This window comes from Argentina anserina, chromosome 6, assembly GCF_933775445.1.
Source record: "Argentina anserina chromosome 6, drPotAnse1.1, whole genome shotgun sequence".
NCBI classification, from domain to species: domain Eukaryota; kingdom Viridiplantae; phylum Streptophyta; class Magnoliopsida; order Rosales; family Rosaceae; genus Argentina; species Argentina anserina.
This window is the reverse complement of record NC_065877.1, coordinates 27,470,192-27,483,933: the sequence shown is the minus strand read 5'-3', so window position 1 is coordinate 27,483,933 and position 13,742 is coordinate 27,470,192. Positions and strand designations below refer to the sequence as shown.

Here is a 13,742-nt window from a genome sequence, read left to right as displayed (position 1 = left end):
GTTTTTCAAATCAGCAACTTAACGATGACTTAACGGAATGACCAAATTATTTAAAATTTGAAAGTATAAAAAGTAATTAGTTGAAATTGAAACATAGAATGACTAAACTATAGAGTTACAAAAAAATGGAAGAGTGACCAATATTTTATTCTTAAGACTCAGTCGGAAAACAACTCGCGGCCTAAACAAAAAAATTATATGGAAACATGTTGTTCACACATCTAAGATTTTATGCTAACATGTGTGCAGATGAGTGTGAATTATCTATAATCTTTTCGTTCTAAAGATCAGCATCATTAGAAAAATACTATTAAAAAGCTACATGTATTATATATCTTTCTTTTTACTGTCATAACATACATGATTTCAAAGTCTTTCACATTTTTTAATAGTAAGGTAGTTTAAGCCGTTTTAATCATTCTTCAATTACTATTATTTTATTTTACTTTTCTTACATTTCAAGATGGAAAAAAGAAAACTCAAATCTCTCCTCATGGACAGTAGAACGATTAAAACGAGTATCACTTAAAAGTTAAAACAACAAAGTTATATGTTGTGAGGCACATTAACCATGTAATAAAAGATCAAAGACTGTATATCTATATCAAACGATAATTAAAGATACGAGCTTTTGTTTGGAACACAATTACACACGCCAGATGTATATATGTAGCTTGTCCAGTTGTACCCACTGGCGGAGGCCAGAGGGGTGCATGGCCCCCTCCAGGGAAATTTTTATTTCCCCTTAATTAGGTATTAATATCATAATTAATGGTACATTTAGTGTAAATTGCCCATCCGGTAGAATTAATTTATTGTTTCCGCCACTGAATAAAAATTTAGCCCTTTTGAAATCTTTTCTCAGATTCCGTCACTGGTTGTACCCACCACGATCATGTATAATTATTGAGAATGAACCGATATTGATCCAAGCCTATCATGATCTAGACATCTTATCTATTGATCAAAATCGAGTCTATCAGTATTGAGAGGAAAGGGTTCCAAAGCCAATAACCTAATAACTTTCTTCTGATCGAAGTTTATGACTAGTAATGTGCAAGCAATAGAGCTATCAATTTTAACACGCATATATGTTCTAGTCAACTTGCCCTTATCGATTAAGAAAGCTCGAGTAACATTACTTCCAGAAAAAGCTATTTGTCAAAGCCCTACATATCATTCAATGGGTAAAAATTAAGAACAAAATACAAAATTGTCTTTGATGCATGAAACGTGTTAATTACCAGCTAGGGAGCTGTTGATGGGTAAAGCCAGTACAAATCGAATGAAATTGCTATAAATTTCCGGTAAATTTCCCTCCTGGATACGTAAATGATTGCTTTGACCAACCTCATGAGCGACACGTAGTGTCACTATCGAAGATAATCTGGGATAAGTATCACGTGGTGGAGAGGGTTCAGGTAGGGCCACCGCATCCAACTTGTCAGTCTCCAGCTAATCCCTGATTTGGACACGTTGACATTTGACAAGTAATTACCAGTAGACCAGGTCAGAAACCCCGGGCATGCCTCAAGTAATCAAGTTTAGCTAAATTTATTTAGTTTAATGAAGATATTTCTTTTCGTGAAATGGAGGGAAATATATATGAAAGATAAGGATGGAAGAAGGTTGGAAATATGGGTTACTGTGTGACAAATAGAAATGAGAAATGGTCATGGAGCGAGGGTGCAGCTAAACGTGTGGAATGGGGTTGCCCGCTTCATATGAATTAGGTCATTTCTTATGCTTTAGTGGGTTGAATTATACATCTAATCAAGTCCTATATGCATCTATGTTCATATGCCAACGCAACCATAGTCATATGTACGTATGGCGTTGATAACTATATAGATTGTGTATCTTGTAATATTTACAGTTTTGTGATCGATGTTAATTTCTAGAGAGAAGATGAAGCTTCAAACCTGTTCAAAAAAAAGATGAAACTTCAAAGGTCTTTCAATATTGCTAAGAGAAAAATAGATAACAATTAGGTCATTATCCTCAAATGATTGATATCTTTAATGTTAATGGCGTAATCATCTATATATCTAGAATTGTCAATCTCTTAAGATTGATGGGAGTTGAGATTACTACTACATTGAACATTCGATTCTTTGGATGCAATAGTGGTCAAATTTTCCAGGTAAGTTCATCAGAAATTTCACATTTGTGTTTAAGACTATTTTTCCTTTTTGTTATATATCTAGTAAATTGCATTAGATCAATAGCAAACAGCTAGAGTCTACCAAAACAAACTTACATAAGAATTTGGAAATAAAATCCAGAACAATTTAAGTATGTTAAAAATTCACGAACATAGTGTGTAAAAATCCCTAAGTTCCAAATTTCTACATCGATTCAGAAAAATTTTGATCCTTTAATTTGCATATTCCCCCTTAGAAAAAATACAGTAAATCGTTAATAAATTAGATATAAATGCATTTATTGGTTTCAAATTTAATCATTAAATACGACGCAAACATGGTAGCAATTGTGTGGAACAACAGAGATGGGGTTCTACACTCTTCCTAGCTTGAATGCATTTGCCTCACAGAACAGATGATAGTTACATGAACATGTAGACCCGGCTATAATGAAATTGTTCTTTGAATTATAAGAAAGAAAACAAGCATGTGTTCTCACCTCTCCGACCACTTTGCCCGTCCATGCTTATCATGTGGGTGACTTCTCATCAATCCGTTTTGAACACTCCAGAATGATTTTTTGATGCTGTTAAAAATCAACTATTCCTTTTAATTGGTTTGAGCTTCTTATTTAATTCCTTTTATCGATCATATGCCTACAGTTTCTTACACGGATTAAAAATTAAAGGTGGAAATAGTAAGTGTTACCTTTCTATTCGATATGTGGAAATAATAAGTCGGTTTGCCAATATTAACTTGTTTTTAGTTAGAGGTCAACTTATGTTATCGTGTGGTGATGTGGGTGACTTCTCATAAATTGGTGCCGAAATGTATTTTAGTGCATTAACCAATTTCATTAACCATTTCGCCTTCGGAGCAATTCTTTTACACTTAGAATTGAAGCATCAATGACTTGGGATGGGAATGCAGCATGTCGATCAAAGGCCAAAGGTTTTCTATGGGGACATATCACAGTCAATGCTATTGATTTGCCTGAATTTGATGGATGGATGCACTTTGTGCGTGACTATGTAGTCTCATGGTTATCTATTAATTTTACTTCCCATATCGCACTCATAATGTAATAACGGCTACATATATGATTTTCGGGAAGCATAACATGTATCAACGTACCATAGAATTTTCCGAATTTGATGCCTTTGATCATCTTTTTTTGTGATATTAACATATGTATTGTTTGTGGAGATATCTTTGCCAATTTCTATATCATTGCCCGGATCGGTGATGATATAATTGTTTTCATGCATTCACTTGCATTAGCGTTTCTATTTCGGCTTCGGGAGAATGTTTTTAGAGTTATCATCTATTGCTATATACTATAATATCTTGTTCATGGTTGTAAAATTAACTCTCTTACTGTTGCGATACAGACTAGCTAGATAGAATCGAAGAATAAATCTTGAAATCTTGAAGCAGCACTTCACTATGATATAGATTCATCGTCTAATGGAAGCATTCACTGTACGTCGATTGTACTGCCTTCTATTTCTATGAATACGTAATGTGGTAGACGTCATTACCCCAATGTACCAAGGCTATAACAGCGACTAGAACACTTCCAATATTATCTACTGCTAGCTGCATTAATGTTTGTCTAATTTTATGTGAACATGCATGTGATGCACATTTGAGCTGCTGAGAATAATTTCCAGCTTAGAGCGACATTTCAGACAAAGTAGCTAAGCACCAATTTCAGCTCACTCCATAAATGGGTTGCAATTCGATCTCAGATCAGGTATGATTAATTAATGATCTGAGAGTGATATTCAACCAAAATAATTAACCTAGTTGACTTGATGATCGAGAGATTTTTAAGTCTATACGCTTCCTATTAATAGAATCGTATATTTGAATATTACATAACTAGTGATCATGAAAAAATTATGAATTTATGCCGACCGCTTGATTACTCATCAACTATGATGCACAAAATCTTCAACGGAGGTCCAATTCCTACTTCGGAATCAAAATCGGAAGCGTAAGCGCCTGGAAGCGCGCTCTCGAAAAAGAAGGTTCTGGAAGCGCCGCGGAAGCGTGGTGGAGGCGTGAGGGTTGTTGGGGTTTTATAGTTTTCTTCTCTCTTTTTTGGCTCTAATATAAATCTCTCTTAAAAATCTTCATATTCTAAGGGACTCGATAATTCATGAAGATAAATTAAAATATATAATTGAATGAAAATGCAGAAAAACATACAGTTGAAGCCTCCGTTCAAGCAGGTTGAATGAAATTTGAGGATTTGTTTGAGCTTTTAGTTTTGTATGAGACAACAAGGGCATATAAGATTATAGATGAGTTTGATTTGGAGCAAGATACTGATTGAAACTAGATGAGTGAAAAATAAGTATTGTGGATTTTGGGGCTAGACTAGGATGAAGCTCAGAGAGAGCACGCATAAAGTTATTTAGCTTTGGGACACACCGCTCATTGCAAAATTTAGATACATATGTTTTTAATTTCACATACTTGGTCAGTGTGATTGGAGAGATCGGCATGTGTATGATAGATTGATTGAGAGGTGATGCGCAACATTTGTGGTTAACTACACTACTAGTATCATGTTAGTTATTAAAGTGTTTGTGTTGTTTATTCTAGGTAATTACAAAATGTTTATTAAGCTCATTTTCTATCATATTGTTCTTCTATAATATTAGTAATTAATTTGCTGTTTTATATGATATATTTTTAGATATAAATATATATTATGACGCTTCCAAAACGTACCACTTCAAGAAAAAAATTTCAAAAAACCGCTTTCAAAAGCTTCGCTTCCACGTAGTCGCACCTAATTTAGCTCATCAACCTCCATATATATTATCACTAAAACAATATTGTACTTTTAAACCGAAAGAAACAATTACACCGATTCAAACTTTCTTCCAATTTCCTTGTGCATTAGATAGCGAAAACTGAAAAAAAAATTCAAATCTAAACTTTTTAAATGTCATACGCGTATACTGTATTGATTGTAGTATTGCACTACCCTACGTTACATACTTATGATGGGAGGGAGTCAGGGAGTGTAAGAGTGGGAATGTAGTTTACAAATCTCCTATTATGGTAACTGTTCTTTTTCACCTGGCTTAGCTAATCGGGTAATTTTTCTTTTCAAGTACGAAATTGACTCCAATCATTGCAGTAATAAACGCAAAACCACCAGATGAATAGAAGAACAAAAATACCTCATAAATTATAAGAATACATGTAGAAAAGGTTGTACCAATGAGAGAAGGAGAAATGGAACCAGTAGATTCTCTAAGAAAGATTCTCGGTATAGTATTTTAGTTAAATAGACTTACGAAGACCTGTATTTAAATACAAACTATTAATATGGTATTTCAATACAAACTATACACTATAGTATTTCATAACAAGGAGGAGACGAGTTGAGCATGGGAAAGCATATTAGTATATTCTCCATTTCTCCCTATCATGATTAACATCTGAGATGTTCGTTTAGCAATTAAAATACAAATGTTGAACAATCATTGGGAATACATCTCCCCACCCCAACCTCATATTAGGCCAAGTAAAAAAAATCAAATCAAAGTGATAAAATGCAAAAAAGACAGAATTCCTCAAACACTGGAAATAAAATAAATTTTCTCCCTATACAATTCCCAGAAAAAATAAAAATTTCTTGGTAAAATTTGGGTTGACTCACTGAGTCATTGCTATTTCCCCATATAATTATGAAGAAATCGCAATAATATATAAATTTGACCCAGTAAAAGAAAAATGAAATGTTTATGAAAAAAAAAAGGAAAAAGAAATCAATGATTGTTTTTTGTGGATACAGAAGTCGAAGCTGTCATTGGCTTCTCTGCTTCCTTTAGGATCTGAGGCTTTCTCTGCCTGCTTTGCTTAATAAGCAAAAAAAAAAAAAAAAAAAAACAGATAGAGTCAGAAAGAGCTTCTCAAAGCCTCAGCCTTTTCTGTTTGTAAACTGTTTCTCTTCTCTTCTTTCTAGCTTCTGGTACCAAAGCTTTGTACTTTCTCAAACATATATACAAAATCTTTACAGACTTCTTGTCTCTCTCTCATTGTGTAACGTATTATGCATATTTACATGTCTGTGTCTGTGTCTGTGTCTATATATATATGGCTTTGTATATATAGAGTAAAATTCAGGGTCTGAAAGATTCTGGGGAGTTGAAGAGCGAGCTGGCTTGGTCTTGAAGTGGTGCTCAGGTTTTTCAAGCAAGAAGCTTTCTGCCCCCGGGCTATTTTGAGGCTCGGGTGGGTTTTGATCCAGAATCATGACTTCAGAGAAAGAGCTGCCGATTTGGGTCGACAAGGAATCCGAACCCGATAGTCCTCCTTGCTTTTTGCAGAAGTTCAAGCTCTACGAGACTCGCTCGGTAACTTTACTTGTTTTCCCAGATTGTGTTCGTGTTTGATTGATGCAGATATCTTGTTGGTATTGGAGTTGGGTTTTGGTCATTAGCATTGACTGGATCAGAAGCCTATCATGCTAATGTTGGTTTTGTGAGTCTGGATTTGACTCGGTAGAATAGGGTGTTGAACTCATTGCAATTCAGTTTTGAGTCTTGGGGGCAATTTATGAGATTTATACAGATTTTAATTTGGTCAACTTCATGATTTTTTTTCTGAGTGTGCTAATTAGCTGTTCATGTATCTTAGACTTTACTGCTGCAAATTTATCGACAGGCTTGTATATTGTGTCAACTAGTTCCTTGTACTGACTACTGAGGCAAATTTTGCCTGATGTCCATCTATTTTGATAGTAAATTTCCGGGCAAATGAGCTAGAGTTCTTGTCTGAAAGTCTGTTTTTCATAGTCTTTATTACTTTGGAATATGTCTTTAGACTTGTGTTCATTTGTAAATGCTTTGATTTTGGAAGCTGCTGTTCTTTAACTCCTTTTTGGAGTGAAAGCAAGCAAGCAAGCAAGCATGCATATGTTCCTTAGTTTCTTGGCTTCACCCTCAATATGTTCCTTAGTTTCTTGGCTTCACCCTGAATGTACTAATGGTGGCCTTGTGTGCAACAGAATTTTTATATGATTGGAAGAGACAAAAGCAGAACCTTATGGAGGGTGCTAAAGATTGATAGATTGGATCCATCTGAGCTGAACATTGTTGAAGATTCCGCAAAATACACAGATATTGAGTGCTACGACCTTCTAAAACGCATACATGAAGGAAACAAGTCAATTGGTGGACTTAAGTTTATCACCATTTGTTATGGAATTGTTGGTATGATTTTTTTGCTTATTTAAATACCTTTGCACATCTTTTGCGTTCTTAGTTGGATTTTCAAGATCTTTTCTCATCATTTTAGGGTTCGTGAAGTTTCTGGGACCTTACTACATGCTTATCATTACAAAAAGAAGGAAGATCGGATCAATTTGTGGTCATACCATCTATGGGATTAGCAAGAGCGAAATGATTCCAGTTCCAAATTCTTCTGTGCGGTCAAAATTGGCTTATTCTAGAAATGAGAACAGGTCTTTTGTTCATTCTGCATGTAAATGTAATATGTACCTGATATTTCTAAAGAGATCGTAGAATGTAGATTCAGAATTTTACGTTGTCTATTTGTACTTTGTTAAGTAAGTGCCATAGTGTTAATTTAGTTTCATTCAACTCATCTGGGCAAGTAGTCTGGTGTTATGATATTTTTAGTATTAGAAAGTTCTCTATATTGGAGGTAATCTCTTTACACCCTTCAAAGTGCAATTACTAATGTGGGCGTTGGCGACTCAATGTTGGCTCTTGTTGTAGTAGTTTTAGTTTGTCTTTACTAAGATAAGACATATCTGCTGGTATTACTTTGATAAATATGAAATGTTTGTGTTAGATTCTATTTTGGTTATACTGTTCTTTTAGGGGCTTTTGCCACTTGCTAGCCAGGCCATTCCTGCAATTGTGCAGGGGCAAACTTCATTTCCATTGTGATGATAATTTAAGATGTTGAATGGGAGAAGGTATCATCAGGGTTTGTCTGGGAAATCATTCAGTTTTTTTTCTGACTTCTTTTTACTTCTTCTCATATTGTGGTTATTTGCACTTTCTGATACTTTTTTTTATCTCTATTATTTCTCTTTTGATTAAGATTAAGATCTGTTTATTGATGACTTAGATCTAATTTTCCTTTGTTTTTTTATGGGCGTAGATACAAGAAGCGCTTATGCACAGTGGACCTGACAAAGGACTTCTTTTTCAGCTACTCATATAATGTAATGTGTAGTCTTCAAAAGAACTTATGCAACAGTAAAACAGGACCATTCCTTTATGAAACAATGTTCGTTTGGAATGAGTATTTGACTCGTGGAATCCGAAATTGTCTGAAGAATACTATCTGGACAGTTGCCTTAGTGTATGGATTCTTTAAACAGGTATTAATTCTTACACTTCAGTGACAGTTCTATAACTAGAGATTTGACTAATCGGTCACTTGAGCAAGTTGCATCTGTATTTTGTTCTATTTAATTGTCCAATTTGTATTTGTTTTTCCCTTTGTAGCTATGTGTTTGTTCAAGAAATTAATTCTTAGTGCTACTAGTGTAGATGTGTTGTCATTCAGTAAAATCTTGGTTTCTTTTGGTATTGGGATGTATGAGTTAAATGTTTACTTGTTACTTTTATCTTACTTTTTCAGTAGTTCTTCGTCCAGCAAATGTCATGCACATCATTTTGTACTTATTTGATACGCTTAAAAGTTTGATATGATATTAATGGTTTGTTGCTTCAATATCCAGGTCAATCTTTCTGTGTTAGGCAGGGATTTCAAGTTGATTGTCATTGCCAGGCGTTCCCGTCACTTTGCTGGCACCAGGTTTGGACACCGTTCAATGCATCTTTCACATTAGTTAATTGTTTGGACTCTCATTCCCAGATGTGCACATCACTTACCTATATTCTTCGTACATATTTCATATGATTAAGGTCCCGTCTGTATTACCTATTTCCATACCATTTCCTCTCTCTATGGAATATAGCTGGTTCTTTCCTGATTTTGCTAGATTGAATAAACATAAATGTATGTTGGCCTGTATTTTCTTTTCCTAGATTTTTACAAGCTCAATAAAATTTTATTTTTTCTCGAAAATGAACTTTCTCCTCCCTCTGTATTTTCTTTGCAGATATTTGAAAAGAGGTGTGAATGATACAGGTAGAGTTGCTAATGATGTCGAGACAGAGCAGGTTGTGATTGAAGATGTTCCTGAAGGATGCCCGATGCAAATAAGTTCAGTTGTGCAGAACCGAGGCTCAATTCCCCTTTTTTGGACACAAGAAACCTCAATAATAAATATCAAACCAGACATAATATGTATGAATTGAAGAAAACCCCACATGCTTTGTTCTCTGTTGTTATTCTCATTTATTCTACTGAATCCTTTTGTTTGGCCAGTATCAATGAAGGATCAAAATTATGAGGCCACAAGACTTCATTTTAAAAATCTTATGGAGAGATATGGAAATCCGATTATTATCTTGAATTTAATTAAGGTAAGATTACTTATTTAAATGACCATCAACACTCTTTTTTATACTGTGATATAAAGCATATTCTCAAATGTAGTGCTCACTGTATCCTCATCTTTGCTCTCATGGTTATATCGCTAGACACACGAGAAGAAGCCTCGAGAAACAATTCTTCGTGCAGAGTTTGCAAATGCAATCCGATTTATCAATAGGAGTTTGTCAAAGGAGAGCCGCCTAAGGTTTCTTCATTGGGATTTGCATAAACATGCAAGAAGGTACTATCTTTCCCTTTTCTTACTTTTTTTCTTCCTGGTATTCTTATTAAAAGTAGACAGAGTGCTTATTTCCTAATTCAAGGTTGAGATGAATAGAATCTGTATCATTTTCCAGCAAAACAACCAATGTGTTGGCACATCTAGGGAAAGTGGCTACATATGCATTGAGCTTAACCGGAATTTTCTACTGTCGAGTAACCCCAAATTTAAAGCCTGAGGGTTCATTCCACAGCTCCTGGTTTGAGTAAGTTCTTTTCATGACAGCACATTTCTTTTCCTGAAAAAATTAGACTTAGAAGAAGAATAAAAGCAATCTTTGCGCCACATAATGTTATATTCTTTCTTGCTCAATTCTTTTGATATTTTATGTACAAAAATGCTTGAAGCTAAGGCCAATGTTAACTAGTTTAAACTATTGTGATGCAGGAAAAGTGATGATGGTGGTGACGGCTTTTCTCCTAACTGTTCCAGTAAGGATGAGGATATTGATAGTCTAGAAACAGAAATTAGCGATGGAAGCGGTGGTGAAAATATGACAAGGAATCACAGTGTCAAATCCCCAATGTTTCAGAAAGGAGTCCTGAGAACCAATTGCATAGATTGTTTGGATCGCACAAATGTAGCCCAATACGCCTATGGGCTTGTTTCTCTCGGACAACAGTTGCACGCTTTAGGATTTATAGAATCCTCAGATATTGATCTAGATAACCCTCTGGCGGAAGATTTGATGAAAGTTTATGAGGCAATGGGCGACACTCTTGCATTGCAGTATGGTGGTTCTGCAGCTCACAACAAGGTAACCCTTCTAAGCATATTACAGAGGAAAGCACTTACAATGTATGAGTTCAGATACCAACATCCAGTCTCTATTTTCAATGCTCTTGCAATGTGGGTTATCTGATATAAATAACTTGTGAAGAATCTCATTCTAGTTATAACTGTTATGACATAATCGCAAAGGTATCTACCATATGCAATGCTAGTTTCTTGTTTAGAGTTCCCCTGTTTGATTTCCCATTTCTAGCTCTTCATTTATTAGCAGGACCTCTTTATGGATGTAGTATAAAATCCTATCCTGATTCATTCTGTAAAATGGTATCCTGAGTCAGACCTCTTCATGAAAATGTAATCTCATTGTCTTGCCTTTTTGAGTGGGTTCAAGGCCCATGGCAAGACCATTACTTCACCTAATTCTAAAGAGGCATATTTTCGATTAAGAGTATCACCTACTAGGTGCAATTCTTTGTGTTGGTTGGTCTCACAAAGAGTAACGGACCTCAATCTATTTCCTGACTGGACTTTAGAGAAAGAATTCACTTGTTCATTGTTGATTTGGAATAGATATTTTCTGAGAGAAGAGGTCAATGGAAGGCAGCAACTCAGTCCCAGGAGTTGTTTAGAACCATTCAGCGGTATTACAGTAATGCCTATGTGGATGGTGACAAACAAGATGCTATTAATGTGTATGTCTAATCAACCCAAGTTTTTCAAAATAACATTAAACCCTGATATACTCGGTCACATTGTCACGTTGTGTAACATATTTTTATTTGTTTTTACTACTGTGCAGATTCCTAGGGCATATTCAACCACTGCAGGGTAAACCAGCATTGTGGGACTTGGAATCAGACCGGCATTACAATGTTGGGAGGCGTAATCCTAATTTTACCAATGACAACTATGGCAGGTATAAATGTTATGCTTGTGTTAGTTTTTGTTTTAGCAATTAAGAGGAGGACACCATATAGAAAAGTAACTCAAACATTCACACATAATGAGGCACCAGATGTTAGTTTATATCTTCAGTTGAAGTTATATACCTCCGCATCTTATATTCTGAACATCTTGCTAAATCTTTTTAACTTTGAATAAAGTTAGTAACTGTCACCTCCCTCTCAAAGTCATATCCAATTAGATGATATTGGTGCTATTTTCAGATAATCATGTGCTTATGAGGATGGAGATAATTCAAAAGAACCATCTTAATCAAAAATAAAAATAGGTCAATGTTGCAGTGTGTCTGTCTACTTATATAGTAAAAGTAATAAGTAGCATATGGCTTGCTTTGACATTTGACTTATGAGGTGGGTCTCTATATATGTAGTTCATTTATAAAAAGATCACTATCGGATGGCAATATAGTCTGTGAAAGTGATTCACCTATGGAAAATACGGATGTTGGATACAATCAGCCTATATCTGAAATTTCACAAGGAAGTAGCAGAGGTATATCAGAGTCCGCACCAGCAATCTCAATTTGTGGGAGCGCAATATCTTATCCCAGGTGTGCCTGTGTTTCATTCACGTACATGTTACTAACATAAACTGTTTTAACAATTAATCAATTATAGGTTTCAGAGTAAAATAGTAAATTGTTGTCTCTCCGTTGGTGTCGGACCATAGTATTCTCTTTGGCTATTTTTTCCCATTTTCTTTTCGAAGGTTAAAGAATAGTTTTCATTGGAGGTCGAAAAATATGTACATCAAATTAACGTGCAGTCTGATACTGTCTTCTTTAGGTATCCTCCCACAATGCCTCGCAAGCAGCTGTTTGATGGATTGCAAGAGGATCAATGCCTTAACAGCGATCACATATATTATGATGAGCATGATGATGATTGTAACTTCTCAAATTTTCTAGATGCAGACTGGTTGTCTTCATCTGGTCATTCTTGTGAAGAAATGTCTGTAAGGTAATTGTTCCTACTGCCTCAAAGATTATGTAGATTAGATTACATCAGGAAAGTACATTCATATAAATCTGACAACTGACAATTTGTTTCTTGGTTCAAGATCCATTGCCAGCCTTTCTTCAGAGAACCTCGTGAGTGCACCAAAATTTGAAACGAGCACATCTGCTAGTGAATCTGAATCCATAAAAAAGGTCAGTTATTCATATAATCCCGCCGGTGTTGGCATGAAATACTCAAGGATCCTTTCGTTTAGTAATAACTGTTATGTCTTTGAGACTGTTAATATACATCTTATTTTCTTCGTTTAAGAGTTGAAGTTTCAACTTTTTTCTTTTCTTTTCTTATTTATTAGGGAACAGGGCAGAGTGACTCTGATCTCGCAGGCGATAATATGCCACCCGAGTATTCCCTCAGCTTCATGAACTGGGTAGCGCAAGGGGAGTTGCTGTTTCTTTGAAGCTAACTAGAAGATTTTGCATCATGACCTCTAATTGAACCCCATCCGAAGGATTTGGGTTTGTACAGAAAATAAATGGTAAGATATCAACAGAGAAAATAGTACTGCATTGACGGAGAATCATATTCTTGAAGGTGGAAATTAATTGCTCGGGACATTGAGAATAGAGGGGAAGTAAAGATAGATATCAATAAGCAAACTCTAATCTTCACAGCTTCATTTAGGTTTTAGATTTTCAAAAAGTGGGTACTTGTAAATAGTTAAATAACAACAAATTTCCTCCATTTGTTCAGTATGCAGGTCCAGATTACATTCAATTTCCTTTTCTTTTCATTTTTGTCAAACGTGGATGTATACATCAAGTTGGTGGGTTATCTTTGAATTACTAGAAACTGAAAAACGTAACAAGGTAACTCAAAATGCACCCCATCCCATAGGAAAATTGTAAAACACATCAGTCACCCTTACATCTTCAGCTAACAAATCTAATGACATGGCCTCCTACTTAACACCACAACATGACTGTTTCAGTGTAGTTACTTCTAACCAGTTCTAGCAACTAAACAGCCATAATCCAACTACAACTTGCACCTAAAAGAGGTCAGATTGTGGGGGGAATGAAGATGGTCAATTTGATTCTGCATGCTCCTATGGTGTCCCATACCATATTTGCAACTGCAGAAAGCCTCAAATCCTTTCTCAAT

General features: G+C 35.2%; 1 protein-coding gene across 1 annotated transcript; it reads left to right on the top strand.

Annotated features, from left to right (window-relative positions):
- Nucleotides 1-6,030: 6,030 nt before the first annotated feature.
- LOC126800511 (phosphoinositide phosphatase SAC2-like) lies at nt 6,031-13,369 on the top strand. Its single transcript, XM_050527881.1, has 16 exons — nt 6,031-6,523; nt 7,177-7,381; nt 7,467-7,632; nt 8,301-8,523; nt 8,887-8,963; nt 9,271-9,458; nt 9,540-9,637; nt 9,755-9,888; nt 10,004-10,132; nt 10,315-10,684; nt 11,230-11,351; nt 11,459-11,575; nt 11,993-12,172; nt 12,408-12,581; nt 12,682-12,772; nt 12,934-13,369. Exons 1-16 carry the CDS (start codon nt 6,422-6,424, stop codon nt 13,036-13,038), a joined length of 2,481 nt encoding a protein of 826 aa, XP_050383838.1. The 5' UTR covers nt 6,031-6,421; the 3' UTR covers nt 13,039-13,369.
- The last annotated feature ends 373 nt before the right edge of the window (nt 13,370-13,742 follow it).

What these genes read in the sequence shown, in the direction of transcription:
- LOC126800511 (XM_050527881.1), top strand. Translation starts at nt 6,422, where the DNA reads ATGACTTCAGAGAAAGAGCTGCCGATTTGGGTCGACAAGGAATCCGAA. An exon ending in TTCCACAGCTCCTGGTTTGA is followed by an intron (nt 10,133 to 10,314) that starts GTAAGTTCTTTT and finishes ATTGTGATGCAG; the next exon opens with GAAAAGTGATGATGGTGGTG. An exon ending in AATCTGAATCCATAAAAAAG is followed by an intron (nt 12,773 to 12,933) that starts GTCAGTTATTCA and finishes CTTATTTATTAG; the next exon opens with GGAACAGGGCAGAGTGACTC.